The sequence below is a fragment of the Camelus ferus genome, chromosome 15, assembly GCF_009834535.1.
Source record: "Camelus ferus isolate YT-003-E chromosome 15, BCGSAC_Cfer_1.0, whole genome shotgun sequence".
Lineage (NCBI taxonomy): Eukaryota > Metazoa > Chordata > Mammalia > Artiodactyla > Camelidae > Camelus > Camelus ferus.
Window position 1 is genome coordinate 25858276 of NC_045710.1, and position 24156 is coordinate 25882431.

The 24156-nt window shown below is 33.7% G+C and overlaps 1 protein-coding gene across 3 annotated transcripts in view; it reads right to left on the reverse strand.

Annotated features, from left to right (window-relative positions):
• The window catches only part of STRN (striatin), an 86379-nt gene that overhangs the window by 45506 nt on the left and 16717 nt on the right, over positions 1-24156 (reverse strand). For 2 of the 3 annotated variants that reach the window (XM_032497339.1, XM_032497340.1), the window contains exons 2-3: positions 13538-13641; positions 6617-6690 (exon numbers count right to left, since the gene is read on the reverse strand). In XM_032497339.1, coding sequence (XP_032353230.1) covers positions 6617-6690; positions 13538-13641 — 178 coding nt within the window. Of the gene's footprint in view, positions 1-6616; positions 6691-13537; positions 13642-15381; positions 15404-24156 lie in introns of those variants that run through there. The other variant, XM_032497341.1, reaches the window with a different exon arrangement.

Below are 24156 nucleotides of genomic sequence, written 5' to 3' on the forward strand. Positions count from 1 at the left end.
ACAGATTAGTGGTTGCCAGGGGATTAGAGTAGGGTAGGAGAGGTTAACCACAAAGGCTATTTAGTAACAAAATTGTGTTTGTGAAAACACTGAAAATGAGAACTTTACTGCATGCAAATTACACCTTAATAAAAAATAAATTAAGCCAAATCAAATATGAATGCATCCTCACCGTCTTTTTAAAAAGTATATTCTTATATAGAGATAAAATCTGACTCCCTGGGTTATCATTTTGGCATGTACGAAAAACATCAAATCACTATGTTGTACACCTGAAACTAATAAACTGTTGTAAGTCAATTACACTTCAATGAAAAGAAAAGAGAGAAAAGACTCATTTTCGCCTTGAGTTAACCGCGGTATACGACAAAAACAGCAAGGCTGTGAACTGCTGCTTATCTCATCATCCCACACTGGATCATGACCAGCCTCCAGATGACTGCAAGGAAGCAAATGAAACCAGTCACAACACTCCAAAAGAATGAAGAGACTCAGAGACCTATAGAGCTTGTGGAGTCCTTACCTCCTTAGTAATGGATCTGAGATAAAACACTTACCCTAGTTCTTTCATTAAATTAGTGTATGAACTAATGAGCTAAGATTATGTCTGTGACCAAAGACCTACCCACACAAACACAAGACAGGCTCTTTACTCAACACTGCCAAGATCTGTTTTCCTATGAATTACAGAAATAATGGTATAGCCGTCTGTAAGAGCAATAAGTTTCAATGCCTGCAAAGTATTTATAAAGACAGAAATCCTAATTCTGAATAAATTTCTCAGAAGTGAATTTCCTCTATGAAGAAAAAATCTGACTCTGGGTAATATCTGATGTTAGAAAAAAAAAAAAGTATGAGGTTAAAAAAACAGCCCTTGCACATGTGAACTTGATTTTCCCCACATTTCCTTATCCAGGCTAAATACTCAGTTCTCTCAATGATTAGTAAGTGGTCATCAGCTATCAGATTCATTTTTACCTTATCAAGTTCAGAAAGTAACATTATACAAAAATGAGGATTTTAGAGTGGGCAAGAGTTGAATTTCTTGGTAATATTAAAAGTACTTGACTGGAACTTCCAGTCAAGCTGGAGTAACAGGGAACCAATTTACTCTCCTCCTTGAAGCAACTATAAAACAAAATGGATGACATAACTGTTAAGACACTGGACGTCAGGCAACAGAGGACAGCGATCCCTGAGGAAAGGAAAGCAAACAGGTTGAGTCCTATGATTTTTCCAGCTTACTCTCTTGATAGAGTTTCCTGATCACGGCACAGGAAGAGGGAACAAAAATAATTTCTGAAGAAATAATGGCTGAGAAGTTCTAAATTTCACGAAAACTATAAACCCATAGATCCAAGAAACTCAACAAACCCCAAGTACAAGAAACACTGGGGTACGGACAGGGGAGTAATGACATCAAAGCACATTATAATAAAACTGCTTAAAACTGATGATAAAGAGATAAATCTTAAAAGGAACCCGAGAAAAAGGTCACTTATATACAGAAGAACAAAGATAAGGATGACAGAAGTTACTGCATCAGAAACAATGCAAGCAGCAAGATAAAGACTTTCTCATACACACAAAAGCTGAAAGAATTTATTATCAGCAGCCTGTATTACAAAGTATGTTAAGGAACGTCCGTAAGGCAGAAGGAAAATGGTATCAGAAAATATGGATGCACACAAAGGAACAATGAGCACTGAAAATATACAATTTTTATATTATTTAAATCTCTTTAAAAGAGAACTGACTGTTGAAACAAAAATAAGAATGTAGTGTGTGTTTATAAATACATACACAGAAGATAAAATACATGAGAACTGCACGAAGACTCTGAGATGGAAATACACTGTTAGAAGGTTCTCATGCTACACATGAAGTGGTATATTATCACTTAAAGATAGGCTCTAATAAGCTAAAAACATATACTATAAAGCCTAAAGCATCCAATAAATTAAGAGTTACAGCAATGCCAGCAAAAGAGATAAAATGGAACCATAAAAAATACTACATTAATCCAAAAGAAATAAAAAAAGAGGAAAAGTAAGCAAAGAACAGACTGAATAAATAGAAAACAAATAGCAAAGGTGGTAACTTTAAAGCTAACCATATCAATAATCATATTAAATGTAAATGATTTAAACATCTCAATTAAAAGGCAGAACTTGTCACTCTGAAAAAAGATATTCTATTTTTAGTTAAGTATCTGACTTCTAATATGAAGTAGGAGAAACTGAAATATGAAAGATATATAAAATAGATTTTAAACATAACTTAGGGTAATATTCTCCTAAAGTAGAAATGTAAAGATTTGGAAGTGGAACAACACAGGAAAAAAAAAATCAGAGGGGAAACTAATTTTTTGTGGAAAATGTTTCAGAAAATTAATCAGGAAAATACAGTACATGGATAAAAGAACAAAAAAAGGAAAAAGCCCTGCTTCTTTACTTTAATCTGGATACACGACCTTCTTGCCTCTCCTAGTCACTGTCCTTATCACTGTCATCTATAAATCCCTTGATAACACTCTAAATCAGGCTCACATGCTTCCTCTGCAACCACACTTTTACATCATCTTGACTGAAGTTAATATTAATATGCATGTGGGTGATCCACTTCAGCCTCTGCACAACCGCCACCCTCTCTGGTTGTCATACCTTAGATCCTGTCATTATGAAGAACTGTCACAGATGCAAACTCATTCTCTAAGCATATCCTTCTGGCTCAATACTCCCAGCTTACTAGGTGCTTTGATTTAGGGGGGACCTTAGTCCAGGGGCTAGCAAATTTTGGCCTGCAGGTCAAATCGAGCCTGCCGTGCTTATTCATTTATGTGTTGTGGCTGCTTTCATGTTATGTCGGCAGAGGGAGTAGCTGCAACTGAGAACACACGGCCTACAAAGCCCAAATATTACTATCGGACTCTTTATAAGAGTCTGCTGACCTGCTGTAGTCCGTAGCCTACCCCCTTTCTTTAACCCTTTTGTCTTCACTTCCTTCCCTCTCTAGTTTTAGTTCAGGATCTATCAACTCAACCATTCTTTTGACAGTGTCTTCAATTTTTTTGTCCCCTTGTCTCCCTTTGAATTCAACTATTAACTATTTTCGTTCTATTATCTTTTACCTAGGCTGCCAAGTATGCAGACCAGTACCTCTATATAAACTCGTGATCACACACCTCAACTGGACCTTAGTTTTTCTCAATTCTACTATTTCTTCGTCAGTTTGTTCTTGTGTTCATTATATTTTAAATCTTCTCCACTTTTCTTAAACCTCTGATGCACTCTTGGCAGATAATCTGTCTTATACATAAAGCTATCATATTAAATACCCACCACCACACCTACATATCTGTAATCTAACTTCTAACATTCTCTTTTGGTAACAATAAAAGACATGCTCCTCTTGCCATTCTCCAACTTTGTTCAGAATCCAATCCCTATGGCTTCTTCAGATACCTTCCTATTTTAAGCATCTTTACTTTCTCCCTTTTATTTGCTCCTCCTTTAAGAAATATACCTCTCACACACTCAATTTCTCTCTCTCTCTCTCTCACACACACACACACACACACACACACACATATACACACACTCTTCCTTGATCCCATGTGTCCCTTTAGCTATTTCCCTCTTCTTCACCTCCACAACATAAGTTTCCTAAAAGCTGACTACACTTAGTCTTCACTTTCTACACTTAGTTCTTGTTTCTGGTCTCAGCTCTTTCCTAAGACGGCTGACAAGAAAGATCTCAGTGATCTGTGTGTCTCTTAACCCTAGAGATACTCTTCAGCCCTCTAGGCAGCAGCCAGTAGTGCTGAAGGATCCTTCTTTCTAGAAATCCTCTCTTCTCTTGGTCTCCATTCTCCTGGTTTTCCTCCTACCATTAAAATAATTCTTATCAGTTTCCTATTCTTCTACCAGGTTTTAAATGTTGCTAATTCCCCAGGGCTCCATTTTGGGTCCTCTTCTTACTCTGTGTAAGGTCCCTGGGTGAACTCTTCCACTCCAACAGCACTGAGCGTCATCAATACTAGCTGCTACATGCTCTCAGATCTACACAGCAAACCTGCATCTCTGGCTCAAGCTCCAGGCCCAACCATTTACTAGCCATTTTCACTTAATGGCCTAACAAATAAATCCAAAAGTGAACCCACCATCTTCCAAACCTACTTCAGGTCTAGTTTTTTAAACTTGAATTGTGGGAGTAATCTTCGACTCTCTTTTTTTTTAACCCCCTACATTCAAACAAGAACTAATTTCCTGCAGATTTTACTTCCTAAATATTTCCTGAACACACTTACCTCTCTTCAGCGTCACTGTTAGTATTCTTGTCAAGATATCCTCATTTACCTAGGTGGTAAATGATCCTTCCTCATTTACCTAGGTGGCTGTAAAGTTCTAACCAGACTCTCCATCTCCAATTTTGCTCCTCTCTAACCCACCTTCTACACTGCTGCAGTGTGCTCTAAGAGCAATTCTGATCACAAGACTCCTAATTAAGATCTTTCAAATGCCTTCCCATAACTACTTAAGTGTGAACTCCTTAACATAGTTTACAAGACCCTTGTAACATATTTTACCATCTGCCTTTCCTCCCTCCCTCTACTGTCCAGGTATTTCACTTCTCAAATGTGCCAAATTCTTACCTCAGAAGTTTTACACTAATGCTTTACCTTTCTTCCGCCTCTCATTCAAAAAATATTTAGTCAGTTCAGTTTCCCTGGTTAATTCTTACATGTCCTTCAGATGTCAACTTCAAATACCACTTCCTGCAAGAAGCTTTCCTTGATCACTTACAACTAGGTTTGGTTCTCCTGCTACTGTGCTCCGTAACACCTATGACTTCTCCATTATAATGTCATTTTATTGTAATCACTTTTTTCTTTTATCTTCTCTGTAAAAATCCCATAGGGTACTGTTATCTTACTCACAGAATCTGGTGCTGGGTCTGACACAAGCATTACATATTTAATATCTATAAGATGAATGGGTAGTTTGAAAGAGCAACAAATGGAATGATACCAGGTATTATACACTAAGAAAATAATCCTGGGAGTTAAGAATTATTTCCAGAACTTTTCCTAGTTTACAGGCAAGGAATGCAGCAACCTCAGAAAGATTAAGTAACATCACAGGTATTTAAAGTGTCAGGACAGAGTCAAACCTAAGTATCTAATTTCAAAACCCAAACTTCTTCTCCTGAGCCACACTGTTTATTTGTAAGTATTCTGTAAACAACTAGGACTTTATATTCCTAAATTGATATCTAAAAATTAGGCAACAAACTTTCTTTTATGTAAAAGTATTGATTAAAATCACTTCTTTGAATCAGACCATAGTCTTTTAGGACAGTCTTACATAGTCTAGATTTTTTTTAAAAAGGAAAGATTTTTTTTTAAATTTAAGTGTATCTCAAGCTGAGACACCAAAGTAAAAGAACAATCAAAAGACAAAACAAAACAAAACAACAAAAATGTATATATATGTCAGTGATCAACTGGTATTGCTCTAAATTTCAAGGATTCAATATTCAGCTGTGGAAACATGTTAATAAAATTACTACACTGAACAGAATTATAAAATTGACAGCACATTCTGAACTTATTTTATAAAGTTCTTTCATACATTGCCCAACAGAAGCAGTATGGTCAAATGGGAAGAACATAAATTTTGGAGTCAGACAGATCTAGATTCAGATCCATATTCCCATTACTTAATAGTTATGTGACCTCAAGCAAGTTTACCCACTTCTCCAAGTTAAATTTCACATAGGTAAAATGAAAATACCATTATTTTTATTGAATAACTATATTAAGAATTAATGTACATAAAGCTCAAAGTACAAAGTAGGTATTTCAGTAATAGTTATGTCAGATATTTGATCCAGGAATTTCACCTGAAATTATGTGAAAAACACAGTCATTTGAAACATGATGATAACTTTTCAAAAATTTTTCTTACTTTTCCCTTACACTTAATAAGTCAATTATATTCCTTAATACCTCTACAAGTCCTATTTTTGTATTGTTTGATGGAGTCATGAGGAAGGTAGGAGAAGGAAAAACAAGAAATAACACAAAAAATAATAGATGTTTGAGCTGTTAAAAGATGCTCTGGTTACACTGGATAAGAAAGTCCAAAACAATTTTGCATTTGAAATTGAGGGATTAGATTTAAAGTAAGAGTAACTCTTGCACTTAAAGAAGAAATGTCTTACCTCCGAAGTTTCTAACTTTCTCTCAGGATTTCAAGGGCATAATGTACTTTGTATTGCACATCTCAAAGTTCCCATTAATACTGGGGGGACCCAGCAAGACACAGTTATGTTCGTGCATGTTAACCCATGAATTCTGATCCTTCCAGTAAGTGAAGAACATAAGCAGAAAATGAGAAACTAAAAGAAAGGGGAAGCGGGAAAAGGAAGGAAGGTAGTGGAAAATGATCTAAACAACACTAAGTGATTAGTGCCAAAAGGTAAGTATGCCAGAAAAAGTAACTAATATGCAAATAATCAGAAATTAACTTGCAGTTATAAATATTATTGCTACAAAATACTAGATACTAACTTCTTTTTTTAATCACTTAAATTTCCTTTAAAATCAGCTTACCAGAATCATAGCTTGGAGGCTTCATATCTCCCTGATTCAATTCTGTCCCGTATTTCAGCTTGTGGTATTTGGCTCTAACAAAGAAATGAGAAAATATAAACCATCTTAAAACATATTTAAATGAACTTTAAGATACGTAATAGGATTAGTCACCAGTATGCAGTAATCCTAACTTTCAATGGCTCAAAGCCTGCCACAGTGTCAAAGCTCTAACACAAAAAAAATGATTTTGTTGTTGTTATACCTTCAAGTTCCATTATAACAAATAGAGGAATAACACTGAGAACCATAAATCTTGCTTCTATAATTACAAACGAACCATGTAACAGTCTAGTTTCTGTAGTATTCAAATTTTCTTGATGAGTGCCAGAGTACAATTTTATCAAAAATAGTAGATAAGTGAAATAAACTTGAAAAAGACTAATCTTTCTCAAAATTGAGTTTTTTTTTTTAAAGTCATCCATAACACTCTGTGCCTTCTCAGGCAATTATGCTTCACCAAATATCCAGAAGAGGGAGGGAGAACTAGCCCAAATCATCAATGTTAAATAAGATATTCTAATAGGAATACATTTTTTTTAGTAGTCAAGATATCCTTTGCCTTTTCAGGAAGAACTCACGAAGAACTGTAAAAAGAAATACCTTCTTTTAAAAGCTAACTCAATGATATCATTTCTGGTTAGCCTAATTTAACTATCTCAGGTTTAACCATGTGAGCCCAGAAAAATAAGTCATATAAAGAAAAAATTTAAAAGTTAACTAAAAATGGTCATACTTACTTAATGTATTTGTATATTTTGACTTGCTTGCTTCCTCAAAATATTGAGGCTACTACAATAAATATTTAATGTAGTAAGACTGGGATAGCAACAGCAATAACAAAAATTTGAAAACCCAAAGTAATAAAGTAATAGAGAAGAAATAAAAGGATGACAGAGCCAAATTTGAAAGTTACTTTTTCCTTATAAAAAACTAATTGCCATTTACTTCAAAGATTTTATAGTTCAAGAAAAGCATAAAGAAAATGAAAATTATTTGCTCAAATGTATAAAATATGGGAATTCTTCATATTATTTTGCAATAATTATTTTGTAGCTACAATAGAAAAAAATCAACATTTTCTATACAGGGGAATCTTAAGAAAACCTCTGAAAACTACAGACAGCTGATGTTCTATTTCTTAAGGTAGGTAGTGGGTATGTAAGTATTTTTATATTAGTCTTTATATGTTTTGCATACATATGAAATGTTTTATAATAGTATGTACCCATTAAAAAGAATCTGTGTGTGCAAATAAATACAGGGTTGCTCTTTAAGCTAAAGTGAAAAAGCAAGGTACAAAATACTGCATGTGTGTGAATAGCTCTATGTGTTTTATATACATGTGTTATAGTTTTTAACGCAATTGTCAATCTTCAGATTTTTCAGGAACAACTTCATCTATGTAAGACAGAGTAACAATATCTCCTAGAAGTCAAAATAGCAACTGAAAGTAACTGGCCTGAGTACAAAATAAAAGTAGCAATAAAGTTTTATGGAGTTAAATTATGTATTTTTGTTTTATATATATTTATTCATATACACACACATAGATACATGAGAAAAACATTTTCAAACACAAAATACTGCACTATACTGCATTCTAGTGGTCTTAGGATAAACTACAACAGAGCTTACAGGAAAGGGAATAGAAACTATTCTATACAGTATATGTAACAAAAATAATAACACACTGTGAATTAACATTTTACGAAAAATTAAAGACAAAATAAGTAAAGAGCTGCTGTGTTTACTATTAGCTGTGTTTCCTTAAATCAGAGCCTCCCTACTGAACTGTTTTTTGTTTTGTTTCTTTTAATTACACTACTTTATTTTATTTTTATTTTATTGGTAGTGGGGGAGTAAATTAGGTTTATTTATTTTTTAATATAGGTACTGAGGACTGAACCCAGGACCTTGTGCATGCTAGGCATGCACCCTACCACTGAGCTATATTCTGCCCCCTTACTGAACTGTTAAATTCACTGAAAAATAATTTACTCACAGAACTCTCAACTTAGGAATATTCCTTTTGAAGCCCATATGCTGAAATACCTTCCCACTCATATTGTTTCCCATTGTTTTAACACTTCATCTCACTGTGTTAGCAATTTTCTTGTTCCCTAATCTTTTTCTGTCTAAATCTGACTGCAAGTTAAATACCAGACCTCATGTCTAAGAACTCTACATTTGACACACAGCTAGGCCTCCCAATTGGCCTTTACTGGATAAAACAGCATAAAAATTACATAATTATAATATATTAAAGAAGTTCTATTACAGCTTTGTTTCAAAGTCTATTATTATATATAATACACTTGGAATACAAGACAGTGTTCCAATCACATTTTAAGTGTTGATGCTAAAAGTAACTTGATTAAATCCAATGAACTGTTATTAAATTCTTATTACATGCCAAGCAATGTACTGGCTGCTGGGAATAATGTGCAGCTTGTAGTTACTTAAGGGTAGAGGGCAAGGAGATGGCCAAGAGACAGAAAGGTAAATAAATATCTATAGCACACTGTAGATAAGAGCTATGAGTTATAGCAAGTGTTATAGGTAGGAATTCAGATAAGGGATTATCTAATTCTGTCAAAAGTCCTGACAATAGTTAAAGAGAGCTATCAAAAAGAAGATGACATATGAGATTTTAGCTAAACCTCAAAACCTGTAGTTTTACAATCAGACAAATGGACTGACGAAGAAGGTATTCTGGTCAAAAGGAACATCCTAAAAGTGGGAAAAAATACATAGAGGTGTGTGTGTGTGTGTGTGTGTGTGTGTGTGTGTGTGTGTGTGTGTGTGTGTGTGTGTGTGTGTGTGTGTGTGTGTGTGTGTGTGTGTGTGTGTGTGTGTGTGTGTGTGTCTGTGTGTGTGTGTGTGTGTGTCTGTGTGTGTGTGTGTGTGTGTGTCTAGAAAGGGGCCTGGATGTAAAAGGTTTTTGCTAAGAAGGACTCTGAAATTAGCTAGATATTCTTAAGCATGGATATCACATCTGTGTTTTAAAAAATGAATCCCATGGATGTTGAAGATTAATCAGAATAAGGAAATCTATTACAGGCAAGGAGGACCATTGGGTTTTTACAGTAGTGCAGATACAGGAGAGATGTGGAACAAATGGAAGAAATGTTTCAGAACTGTATTTTACACAGTATTTAAGGGTCTTCAGTATACAATTTTCTGAATCAACTTTAGATTATACTCTGCATGTTCTTGGGAAATTATATGTAGCTTTTCTCATTTTGTAAGTTTTATCACACCTTAAGGAAGGCTTTGATAAATCCATTGTGAGGTAAGTAATCCTTCTGTAACTCTAATGATTCAGTTTTACTTAATTTTGGATCTTTCTTACTTAGAAAATCCTTAACACAGCAATTCAAAACTATGAGGCCTATTTAGGTTTTTACAAGTTAAAAGACAAGATGTTTGAAATTTGCTCTAAAATAGATCAAGATGAAGCAAGACTGACAAGAATGTTAACTGTTGAGGCTTGGAGGTGTATATAAAAGATACTAGTCTTCCTACATTTATGTTTGAAATTTTCCTATTAAAAAAGAAACTTTTCAAATTGATTTAAGGCATTAGAAAAATAATTTCAGAGGAAAAAACCAAAAATGTTTAAGAGCTCTAATCCACAAAGAATTTTTTTATTTCTTAATTTATTACACTTCAATAGTGTCATTACATCAGGAATAATCGCAAATCATTCCATGAACTTCAAAAGATACAAAATCAGAGACACTCCTTTCCAGGAGAACCCTTTAAAGTTAAAAAACAAAACAAGAAAGTCTTCCCTAGACTCAGCCACCAGTTCTTTATCTCCTCTGTTCTCCAATGTCAAATTACTTGAAAAAATAAACAACTCTGTCTCCACTTTATCTATCCTCTCACCCCTCTTTCCCCTGTGATCTGGTTTATGTTCCTGCTGCCTCACTGAAGCTGTTCTGGCAAGGATACCAATGTGCACCTAACCGGCAAATCCAGGACTATTTTCAGTACACAGCTTACTCGGGGTCTGTCTGGCATCTGCAATTGTGAAAACTCCCACCTTCTTTGGCCTGCTTCCAATATGCGGCTCTCTTCTTCCTTCTCCCCCCTTTTTTGTTGGCTTTCCTTCCTCTGTCTTTTCCTCAAGTATTTCCAACTCCCATGGCTCCTGCTAGTAATCTCTTCCCCTCCCCCAATACTTGCTCTGCTTGTTTCAAAGTTCTTATCCCATTACCCACAATATTAATGACGCCCAAGTATACATCTCTAGTCATGAGTCTCCCTCTCATATCTGCTTTTCAATCCTAATTCTTTATTTTTAATTCATTTGGCAATTTTCAAATTTCTCCCTTAAGCCAAAAACCTGGGAATCATTCTTGAACGACCTTTCTTCCTCATCCACTATATCAAATCATCTCCAAATGTTATGGCTTCTTTCTATTTAAAATGTTTCATAGCTGATGCCTCCTCCAGCAGCTACTATGTTATCATTTCTCAGCCTGGACTATTATAATCTTCCTGCCTCTGTTAGTAGATCTTTCCAGGCTGTCCCCCATATTGAGGTCAGAGTGATCTGCCTAAAATCGATTTCACCCTATTCCATGCTTAAACCTTTCAACTACAACTAAATGCAATATGTATTCATAGACTAGATCCTGGACCAGGTGGGAAAAAATCACTACAAAGATTATTACGGGGACATTTGGTGGAAAAAAATGCTATAAAGATCATCACTGGAACATATGAATATGGGCTATATTAGATAATAGAACTATATCAACATTAACTTCCTTAATTCAATAATGAGCTGTAATTACTTAAGGAAATGTCCATGCTCTTAGAAGATATTCCCTTAAATATTTAGGGGCAAAGGGGCATAATGTCCGCAAATAAGTAGCAAATGATTCAGGAAAAAAAAAGTGAGTATTAAGAGAGAAGAAGATAAAAGTAAACACAGTAAAATGTTGTCAATTGGTGAATCTGGGTAGAAGGGTATATAGTTCTTGCAACTTCTATTAATTTGAGATTACTTTAGAAGAAAATGGTTTTTAAAACTTCTGACATAAATAGAAGTCTGAACTCCTTTAGTTAGGCTCTCTATGATCTGAATCTTGCCCAACTCTTCCATTACTGTTTATCAAATCACAATCAACATCCTACCTCCAAACACAGCAATCACAAATTTCTGAATACACCAAACTGCTTTGTTCCATGTCAAACATATCCTCTACTTCCTGAACCTGGCCTCTCTGGCAAACATCTTATTTTTTATGATGCTATTCATGTTTCACCTCCTCTAATTACACCCTCCTTTCTACTTCCACTCCCTCCAGATCCAAATAACCACTCCCTTCTTTGTGACCCCATGTACCCTGCACAGACTTCCCCCATAGCAACTATCATACTGCGCTGCACTTTTGTGGTTTGCAAGTCTGTTTCCCGCTACTCTAAGCCCTGAGGGACAAGGATTGTGACTTGTTTTAACTCAATTCCAGCACAGTGCTTAATCTGGATAGATGGATTAATGAATGTCAATGATAAGGGATACACACATACACACACACACACCATATCCTTGTTTAGTATTTGTATATTTTAATTCTCTGACTTACAAGACAGTATAATATACTGGTAGAGTACAGGCTTCAGAATCAGACAGACCAGAGGGATGTGAATCACAGCTCTACCATAACTCTGCAACTATAAGCAAGTTACTTAGTGTTTAAGCCTTAGGGCCTGGTACATGGTAGTTAATAAATAGTTGCCATTATTAATGTTATTACATTCTCTGATTATGCCTATAATTTGGATTGCTTAAAATTGCAAATATTCCCAAATTACACACTTTTAAAACTGCTTTTCTCCCCCTCTATCTTCCCAATATAACTTTCAATCAGCCTCTCAAGGAATGAAAAGAACTACTTATTTTTCACTGAGAGGTCAATCTGTTTTCATTTCTTGTGCCATTTAAAAATCCCACATGAAGGTGAACACAAGTTCTAATAAAGTTTCATCTATTTCTTGATACTCATAAATATCATCTGCCAAATGTTATTTTATGGTAGTTTTGCAAACAACCCATTCATCAACTTCAAAAAAATGAAAAAAGCATGTAATCAAAAGTGAAGCGAAATAGAGAATTTCAATATCACTCAATGATACTGAATATTGAATATCATTCAATATTGAATACAATATCATGTATTCAATAATCTAAAACAAAGACCTGTCTTATACTGCCGACAAAAAAATGCAAAGACCATCCATTAAAACAAATAAATTTAATTCATATGAAAACATCCAAAACTCTCATCCATGACCTATTGTCCTTTACTTGTGACTCAAGTTTAGTTCTTGAACATCTTAGACACTAGCAGAATAGAAAGATAAGACTCACTTCTGGAGAGATAGGCATAGCTGATAGCAAAGGGTCAAAATACCAGAAAAGTCTATAAAACGATTCTCAACACAGTCTGTCAGAACAGGTTTTTTTCAATAGAAAACATATCAAATTAAATAATACTAGATGGTAGGAAAAGGGAGTAAGCATTATAGAAATTTCCTTGACAACTCAAAAAAAAAACAACTTCAATTCCATAAATAAATAGATATTGACAGTTCAGGAAGTACATACATTTCTTAAGAAAGGACAGAGTAGAAGAAAAGATGTTACTAAAATGTTTAAACTCATATAAATCAGTTTATTGGTCATTGCTACTAAAGATTCATAACAAAATTAAATTAACATAATACAGTTGTTTCTAAATGTTTATTACAGATATTATTTCCTGAATTCAAAAGTATAACACTAAAATTTGGATTTGTTTTAGGAATGACAGAAAAATTATTCCAATATTACAGAGAATGCTATCTTTCATTTTACTAAATTACCTTTCCTGTTTAAGAGCATACTCCAGCATTTTGATCCTCCTCACAAGATCCTTCTTCAAATTTTCTTGACCTTTCCTTTCCCCCTGAAGGAAGGCAATCTGAGCCTGAGTAAGGAAAAGAAAGACAAAATTCAGTTTAGACCAAATACATTTTTTTAAACTCAGCTGAAGAAAGAACTTTTGGAAGACAAAACAATTAGATGTAAAAGCATATCTTTTTACATATCTATCACAAAGTATATAGAAAAGTATGGATTATAAGGGGGGGAGTGTTTTTTTCTTTTTTTCAAACAAAAGGACATCTATATATGCATTTTACTTCAGACTTCAGACTAGGGATGTGGCAACACATAGTCTATATTCTCTAAGAGTCTAAAATTTTAAATTTATATACTAATATAAGTGCAGACATATGCAAAGTACAGTATAGTTTACTGAAGGGTTTGTCTTTTAAGGCATTGAGGGAGATTCTTCTTAAAAAGAGTGAAGATGGATAAGCACCATATGACCCACTATTCCATTTCTAGGTATTTATCTGAAGAACATGAAAACACTAATATGCACCACCATGTTCACTGCAGCATTATTTATAATAGCCAAGATATGGAAACTATCTGTCCATCGAGGGATGAATGAACAATAGAGATGTGGTATATATACACAACTGAATACTACTCAGCCATAAAAAACAATGAAATCCTGTCATTTGCAACAACATAGAAAGGACCTCAGCGGTATCATGCTAAGCAAAACAAGTCAGATGGAGAAAGACCAATACTGTATGATCTCACTCATATGTGGAATCTTAAAAGAAAAAAATAAAGTGAACAAACAAAACAAAACAGAAACAAATTCATAGATACAAATAAGAAATGAGTGGTTACCAGAGGGGAAAAGGGTTAGGGGTTAGGATGAAAGGAGTCACCTGTACGGTGATGGATGGTAACCAGCCTAGTGGTGATGGTTATTTTGTACCATATACAGATGCTGAACTATAATGCTATATACCTAAAACTTACATACTTTTTTTTTTTAAAAGAGTGAAAATGGGGAAAGGGGGTAAAGTCAAATCATGAATTCTTATAATACCCTTGTAAAGTAAGAGTTTCCAGAGCTTCACCAAATCTTAAATTTTATGATGGATTCACTATGTTGAAAGACTATCCTGGACCTCCCCTACAAGAAAGAAATAGCTGCTTTTTCTCAATCCCTTTCATCTCACCTTCATTCAGATTTGACATGCAGGGGAAAAGAAAGTGAAAGTTGAGAAAAGGAAAATCTGAGACAATGGCCCTCTATAGGTTCCTGGTCCCTCCCAAGAATTACTAAAGGAAAAAACAAAAACAAAAATAAAAACAAAAAAACTCTACAATTTAACATGAAACAAACTGTAAAACTCTTGTCTTCAGTAAGACAGAGGGGATAGTAAAGAGCTGTTCTCCAGAATAATTAAAAAGACATTTAAAATTGAAATAATACTTTCCACTTAAGGAACTAAAACTATGTTGCAAATACTACTTGTTAAAGTAACTCAGAACACCACTTGGAATAGGGCAGGAGGTCTATTTAAGGGCCTTCAAAGATAGCTATCAATTTCACTATTCTTACATTCTTTCCCCTCCCATTTCTATTATATTAACCCAGATAATATTATTTCTGTTTCTACAGTGCTTTCCACTTAAGCAAGTAAGAATTTACATTTAATGATGACTTTACCACATCCCTAAGGAATTATGGATTATCTAACCAAGGTTTAGTGAATAAGCCATTAAACTTACTTCTACTTAGTTTAAATTACACTCATTTCTCTTTTTTCAGTACCATAATAAACAAAATCCAACTCACCAAGCTTCTTCTAATTTTCACAATGTAGGTATTGTCATGTTTTTGTTCTCATTTCAATGAGCTCTTAAAATTCACATTGTAATCATAAGAAGAATTATTTTCATCTTAATTAAAAATTGGCAAAAATGATTTCAATCGTATAGACAGAGGAAAAGACATCAAATACCGACAACAGCATAAAATGATCATAAAATCTTTTGAAACTGTTCTACAATGAGATCATTGTTTTTATAAAAGGAGAATAATAATACATGCACTTAAAGCTGACAAAAACAAATGTCCTGTCAAAAGACCATGACAGCCCAACTTGTTTGGTCAAACAATGCTTTGGCCTTGAACACACGCTTCAAAATGGCTTTTACAAAAACAATAACCTAATCAGTATAATCATATAACCAAAGTAATAATAAAATCAATTATCAATTTCTTTGTTTCTATACCCTTTGGCTAGTTTTGTATTTCTGCCACCATCACTGGTCCTGGGTGATTCTGACACTTCTGCCTATAATACTCAAAAAGTCTACTGTGACTCATTCCCCAATCCACCAACTACTTCTTGTATTTCCAGTACATTTGCTTTCCTATTTTCTTATCAATTCACATATTGGATTAGTTAAGTATTTAAAAAAATAAATCCCAGAAGTGTTTAAAAGAAATACTACAAAGAAGATGGAGGTAAAAGAAGAAAACAAACAAAAAGGAGTAACAGAAGTATCTGTGATATTCCTTGGTGATCACAGAATAACTCTGTGACATTTCCGCCACAGATGTATAATCTGAAATCAATCACATGAAAACATCATGCAAACTCAAACTGAGGGACATTTTATATTAACTTTCCTGTAATCTTCAAAAGCTTTAGGTCATAAAAGTCAATGAAAGACTGTTTCAAATTGAAGGAGATTAAAAAGACATGAAAATCGAATGTAATGAATAATTCTGGACAACATTTGGCTATAAAAGAACATTACTGGGACAGCTGTGGGAGAGGGATGGTATAGCTCAAGAGGTAGAGAGCATGCTTAGCGTGTGAAAGGTCCTGGGTTCAATCCCCAGTACCTCCAAAAAAAAACTCAACTAATAATAAATAAATAAATAAACCTAATGACCTCCCCTCAAAATAAATAAATAAACAAAATATGAGTGGGGTCTGAGGATTAGATGGTAGTAATATGTAAGTGTTAATTTCTTGATTTTGATGGCTATATGCGGTTTATATAGTACTTGTTTACAGGAAACAAACACTAAAGTATTTGGTGGGAGGCATCGGGCCATCCCGTTGCTTGGCACCTTGCCCTCAGATGGTTCAGAAAAAGAAATTCTTTGTATTGCCCTTGCAACTTTTCTGTCAATGTAAGATTTTTGTTTTTGAAACAAACACTATGCCAACTTTCTTAAGAAGATAAATTACAAACAATTCAATTTAAAGTCAGCATCACGTATGTTAGAGAAACCCAACAAGTAACTACAATTGGGGACAAAACAAGGATTTCTATTTTTCACCACAAATATTTAACATTGTTCTAGACATGGTGGTGAATGCCATTAGTCAAGAAAGAAATTTGGGAAAAAAGAACACTAATTCAAAAAGATACATACACCCCAATGTTCATAGCAGCACTGTTTACAATAGCCAAGACATGGAAGCAACCCAAGTGCCCATCAACAGACAAATGGATAAAGATGTGGAATATATATATATATATATATATATACACACAAACACACACACACACAGGAATATTACTCAGACGTAAAAAAGAATGAAATTCTGCCATTTGCTGGAAAGTGAATGGACCTAGAAACTATTATGCTTAATGAAATTAGTCAGACAGAGAAAGACAAATACTGTATTATATCAGTTATATGTGAAATACAAAAAATATACAAATGAATGTATATGCATAACAGAAATGATACAGAAAACAAACCTGTGGTTACCAAAAGGGAGAAGGAATAGGGGAGAGACAAACAGAGGAATGGAATTAACAAATACAAACTATGTATAAATAGGTAAGCAACAAGGATATATTGTATAGCATGAGGAATTATAGCCACTATCTTGTAATAACTTATAATAGGGTATAATCCGCAAAAATACTAAATCATCATGCTGTACACCTGGAAATAACATAGCATTGTAAATCAACTATACTTCAAAAAAAGAAAGAAGTTTAAAAATAGAAATGAGGAAATAAAATCGTTATTATTTGCAAATGATAATAGTGGATAACTGAAAAATCCAAGGAATTGTAGTCTATAAACTACTACAAAAATAGTAACAGGAATTTTAGTAAGGTAATTGTATATAAAATAATAAACTGAAACCCATGGGCTTCTATAAGAACAACCAGTTAGATGATATAATTAAAGAAAATAATCCCATTTATAATAACAAAAATGATAACATAATTAGAACAAACCTAACTAAAAAAAAATTAGAGCGATGCAAAGAATATTTTAAATTCTACTAAAGAACACAAAAAAAATGACTTGAACAAATAAGATTTGTTCTTAAAAAAGAGGATTCTGTTATGATTATTTTATTTCTCCCTAAATTAATCTTTAAAAATTATGGAAGCCCAATTAAAATAACAATAGTGTTTTTTAAAAACATAATACATGATGATTATAAAGTACATACAGAAAAATAAACAAGAATAAACAAATTATTTTAAAATATATTATAATTCTATAGTCACTTAAAAAGTACTGATGCATGAACAGGCAAATCTATGGTACAGACAATCCAAAACCAAACCCTAATATATAAAGGAATATAGTATAAACTATAGGTGACATTGCACATCAGTGGGATATATGTGGATTATTCAATACCTGCTGATGGACAGCCACCTGGAAGATAGTTCTCACATCAAAACAAATGCCAAAAGGATCAAAAAAATTTAAAGGATTCCCAAAATATTAGAAAAAAAGGTAGAGTCTGTTTTTGTTTTACTAATCTCAGGGTTAGGAATGTCTTTCTGAAAGTATGACAAAACCCAGAGCCATAAAAGACTAATAAAATTTACCTCACATAATAAAATATTTATATATGGTAAATTTAAAAGTTGCTGAAAAACTATCATGAGAAATAAGACAATTCTTTTTTGACAAATGTCAAAAGAAAATCCAAAAGCCACAAATCTGCTTTTCTTAATGTATTACGAGCACATACCAATCAATAAGATCAAGAACTCAATAGAAAAACAGGACATGTTGATTGAAAGGAAACAAAAAAGGCTCAAACATATTAAAAAGATGTTCAATCTCACCTGGAAGAGAAATGCCAATTAACATTGTAATCATATTTCCCCTTTCTATTAGATTAATAAACTCCAATGATTTGATAATATAATAAGTTGGGGAAAAGACATTTGTATGTCAGCTGTGATAGTATAAATCCATTTCACCACTACTGTGGACAATTTGGCATTATCTATCAACCCTGTAAATGCATCTACCTTTACTCAGCGGTTCTAATTCCAAATTTTTATCCTTCAAATATATTTGTACATGTGTGAAATGATATACTGAAAAGACACAGATAAGAATGTATGTATAATACAAATGTCCACCTACAGAAAACTGGTTAAACAAATTATAAATACAATTGGAAGAAAATTAGGTCCTGAACTAAGACCTGCAAGAACAGAGGAAGAAAAAGTCCATTTTTTTTCCATCTGGAGACTCTATTCAGAAAGTTAGAAATAAAAGGTCTTAAAACCCATGTTCTTACAGAAGAAAGCTAATTCCTTTCAACATACAGACTAAATCCTAGGTAAAGATCCTCCTAATATGGCAGCATACTGTTGTCTGAACTGGACTGTTTAATTGCAAAGGCAGGAGGGGCAAGAAGAGAGACAGAAGGGAAGAAAAGACTGAAATGAAGAATGGAAGGGCAGGAAGAAAGGAGAATAGAAATAAAGAAAAGAAGAAAAATAGAAGGAAAGTGGGATACATCTATACAAAGGAATACTGTGCAGTTGTTACAAAGGAGACAGCTCTAAACATATTGATACTGCATTATATCTAAGATAGATTAAATAAATAAAAAGCAAGACAGTGTATGTAGTGTGCAACCACTTGGTTTTTTTGGGAGGAAAGGGTAAGCATATTGTTATGTTTCTGTGTGTAGGTAATAACTCTGGAATGATTCACAAGTATGTAGTAAGTGTGAATGTCTCCAAACAAAGCAACTCGGTGGCTGGGAGGGAGAGGAATAGGAGTTAAAACTAAACTTAAATGTACATGCCCCACTTTTATACCTTCTGAATGCTGTATGATAGGCATGTTACTATGCACAAAAGTCTCAACTGAAAATTTTAAAGACATAAAGCCTGACAAAATTCAGTCACCAGATCTGGCACCAGTATGTAGACTCTGTCTTGGATGTATTTAAATTCATTATTTCTACAAAGGAGAAAAAAGAAGCTCCAAGAGATTAAATGGTGTATCCCTAAAGGGGACAGTATTCTCAAAACTGAAGCAAGGTGATAGTACAAGACCATGAATGAACCACCACTTAGAAACTCAAGGCATTCACTCAATGTATAGTGGGGGTATTAGCAACAAGGATATAACAGAAAATGTATGGCCCAAAAGGCTCCCTACAGTTCTCCCTGCACATCACTACAACAAAATTCCTTCTGAAGTAAGAAAGACAGGTCTCTAGTTAGCAAATATATTCCTAGACTCCAATATTCTCCAGCAATATGAAATACTGACGAATTCAGCTATTTTCTTTTTTCTTTTATAGGTATATTTCTCCATGTATCATTAAGCTACAATTTGACTACTTTTTTTTCAGAAATCTTGCCTCAGCCTGCACTAATGTCACCTCAACATTCTCATAAACTCTCCTAAACTTTCTAGAGTTCCAGGAACAAAAATGAGATTGAGAAATGCAACTGAAATCTTAAGAAAAAATTAGAAAATCTAAAGATTCAATCTGATCAAATAGATAAGGTACAAAAATAACTTTTAAGTGTTACAAATAAAATTTGTAAAATTTTAAGTCCTCATTCTTCCATTTACCTGTACAAGTAAACCTAATGGTAATAGCACATATTTTTGAAAACTTCAAAATTATCTTCAAGGAAAATGCATGTTAAAAATTTCTTAATGCTTTATAAGTTTTTTTACACTACATACCTAAAATTAGGCCTCCGATTTCCTAACCATTAGAAATTTAAAAAGATAAAAACAGTAACTGGATATTTTACAGTTTAAGTCTACATGGTAAATAGAAAATTTATTTTTATTATTTTCAATTCTAATTTGTCAAAAGAAAACATATAAAGAATATAAATCTGCTGTATTTAAACAGATTTACCTGCATACTCAGGAATATCTAATAAACAATTAAATTATATTAAGTATATCGTTTAGTTTTTTGAAATCATTTAAACTATCTTGTAGTCTAAAATTTTAAAGGGTTAAAATTCAAAACCAAAATCATTGAAAAGTATATTCAAAAAGAAAAGTACACAAAATACTAGTTTGGGTTGGACATTTTTTCAGTTGTTTTTCTGTCATCTGCTATGGGAGGAAAGAGCACTCACTTTTACAAAAGTCTAAAATAAAGTGCCAGAAAATACCTAATTTAAGGTTCTCACTGTCAACTGAGCACAAACTCACAAATAACAAGAGAAATTTGTGAAAAGTAGAAGTCAACAACATAGTTTACTTAAGCTAAGGAAGAGCATACAGTGAGGTTTCAATAATCTGCTTTATATCTTAATGTATTCTCTAAACAACATCTATTTCCCCTGAAATGTTTTGGATTATATTATTCTCTTACATGTAGGCTGCTAGTTGTTTTTCCCTGGCATACTAAAGACAACGTCACCACTTGGCAGTATCTAACTTCAGCAACAGAATCACCTGCAGGACTAGCTGAAACACAGATTGCTTGGGCTGGCCCTATCCTCATTTCTGATTCAACAGGTCTGCAGTGGGGCCTGAGAATATGCATTTTTAAGCAAGTACCCAGGTGATGCTGATGCTGCTATTCTGGGACAACACTTGGAGAACCACTGACTTACACCATCTGTGACATAGTTAGAAGGCCAAAAATAAAGCAAATAGGCTGCTAAAGAGCAAGGAACTGAGCTGTCCCAGAACCCCAGCTCTTACAACACAGAATGATGAAGTCTTATATATATGTCCTCAAGCTGACAAACAAGTACACACTAGCTTTTTTGATTCTCTTCCAAATTCCTTGTGTATGGTTGTACTTTTAGCCATCTCCTCATAAGAAAATAAAATCAACCATTTTCATTCAGTTCAATAATGTCTCTGGGGACTACCTACTATCCACCACAGTCCAAATTACTATAAATGAGAATATAGGACAGACAAATAAACCAAGTTGCTACTCACAATGCACTTCCAATCTAGTGAGGGTTTAAGATGAGAACACACATAGATAAATACAATGAAGCTAAGATCAGACAGTGGAGTCTCCTAAAAATTGAGGGTTTGACTCAAATATTCACATGTATTTATTTAACAGTACCAACTGAGCACCCACTTTGTACCAGGCACAGTCACTTGCACTAGGACTAAGGTAGTAACAAAACAAGTAAAACAGAGCTCACAGCCGGTGGATGAAACATGTACACTGAATAAGACATATGTGGACCAGTAGTATATGTTGTATACAACTAGAACCAGAAATACAGTTACAAGTAAAATAAGTGAATATAAAAATAAACACAAATAAAATACAGTGGGATACCTATTAAACTCTGGAGTCAAGTACAGAACTGATGTTCAACTTAAAAATTATATTTTAATCTGGTATTTACAGCTAGCTTTATCTTAAACTGTGCATTTCTTGGAATTTTCCTTATAAATAAAAATGGCCCAAAAACTTTGTTTATTTACCTAACATCTCTTTCCAAAAAAGATGGAGTTTTTTTTTTTAATGATACATTATATCTGAAAATGCTATAGGAAATAGTGGAATATTCTTTCACAAAGTAATTCCTCCTTCCCTAAGTGTGAGCTTACAAAAAGCACTAAATTAATTACACCCACATTATCAGCTAATGGCATTATACAAATAACCATACATAATTAGGTTTTCTGGGTCCTCACAAAGGTTCCCTCTGGTCCCCGATCAGTCAATTTCCACAGTACATCCTCCTATCTCTCAAATTTTTTCCAATGTTCCTAATGTTTGCACAAGGGGCTAGAAAGTTAAGTTTAAAAAATGTATCTATGCAATATATAAGTGTATTAAATCAATGCCCTATATACGCTAACCTTGTACGTTATATGTCAATTATACCTCTATAAAGCTGGAAAAATAAAAAAAATGCACATAGTATATACATACATACATAATAACAAGTGAGAAAATAAGACATCAGTTAAGGAAGGAATTCCTCTGGATATGCAATGTAACAAACTTGACATTTGTAGATTTAATATTTATGGTTATCACTGTTTGAAAGTCACCCAGAGGACATGCTGTTCAGACAACGGTGAGGCCAGAGGCCAGATCCACAGAGTAAATACATGAGCCAAACTGAACCAAGCATTTACATCTCAAAGTTAAAAAGCAAAAACTTTAAAAAATATATTTTTAAAAAACTGACTTTCTTTATGAAAAATATCTCCCCCAACCCCAAAGAAAGCCAAACTTCTAGTAGTGGTGTTAAAAATGATGAAAAATATAAGAACTAAGAAAATGACAGCTCTTAACCAAAAAAAGAAGAGAATGTCAAATTTGGTAACAGTTTGTAACTATGAATGTGAACAAGTCCACCAAATCCCCCTCTCCCCAAATCATTAAATTAACTCAAGAAGTACCCCAACCTAAGCAAAAACTATCCACCAAATGGAATAAAACTTTCATCAACACTGAAAAGAATATTAACTTGCAGAATAGGAGTATATATAAGAAATGTATGACCCTCAAAGGAAATACAGTTCAGAGGAAGCAAGGATCTCTCAATTTTTAAAACTGAGGATTTGCAAATGACAAGTCTTCACTGTAATTTTTCTTTACGGTTAGAAAACTGCAAAAGAGTTCTAAACATGTTTTAAAACAATCAAGTATCTTTTGATAGGTATATAATCTCTAAAGAAGCAATCTTCAAGGGACAACACTTTTTATATTTAAAGTATTCATTTTACGTGTATAAATTATGAACCATATATCTAAGGTGCTATGAAGACAAAGCCCAAACTCTTCCCAATGGAATTTAAGGCTATCCACAATCCCAACTCACTTTCCTAGCTTTGTTTTCCACAATCTCTTCTCACACATCCTGTGCCCCAAGTGAAGCAGACAATCTGTTAGTCCTGAAACATGTCCTGAACTCTCCCAGGTCCATGCCTTGGCTTATGCTCTTCTCTTCTGCCCCTACCTCCCCCAAAGTCCTTCATCTTCAAATTCTACCAATGTCCAAGTCTCAGCATACTCCACTCACAGTATTCCTCCCTTTTCTGAAGCCAAAGAGTACTTTATTACTTTCTATTAAAGGGAAGAAAACCTCAAAATAGAAAGAAAAAAAAAAAACCTATATGTAAATACTACTTCTACCATTTTATGGCACTTATATTAATGTTCAGTTAGAAGGCAAGCAAATAAGTACTTTGGAGTATTTAATATGTACCAGGGCACTCTGCTTAACACAGTATGTAACTAATCTCATTTAATTGGGACTATTACACAATTATTTTCTTGTCTCATTAAATTTTCCAAGTGTTTATGATTTATTTCATTTCCAACCAGATTATAAGACCCTTAAAGGCAGAAGC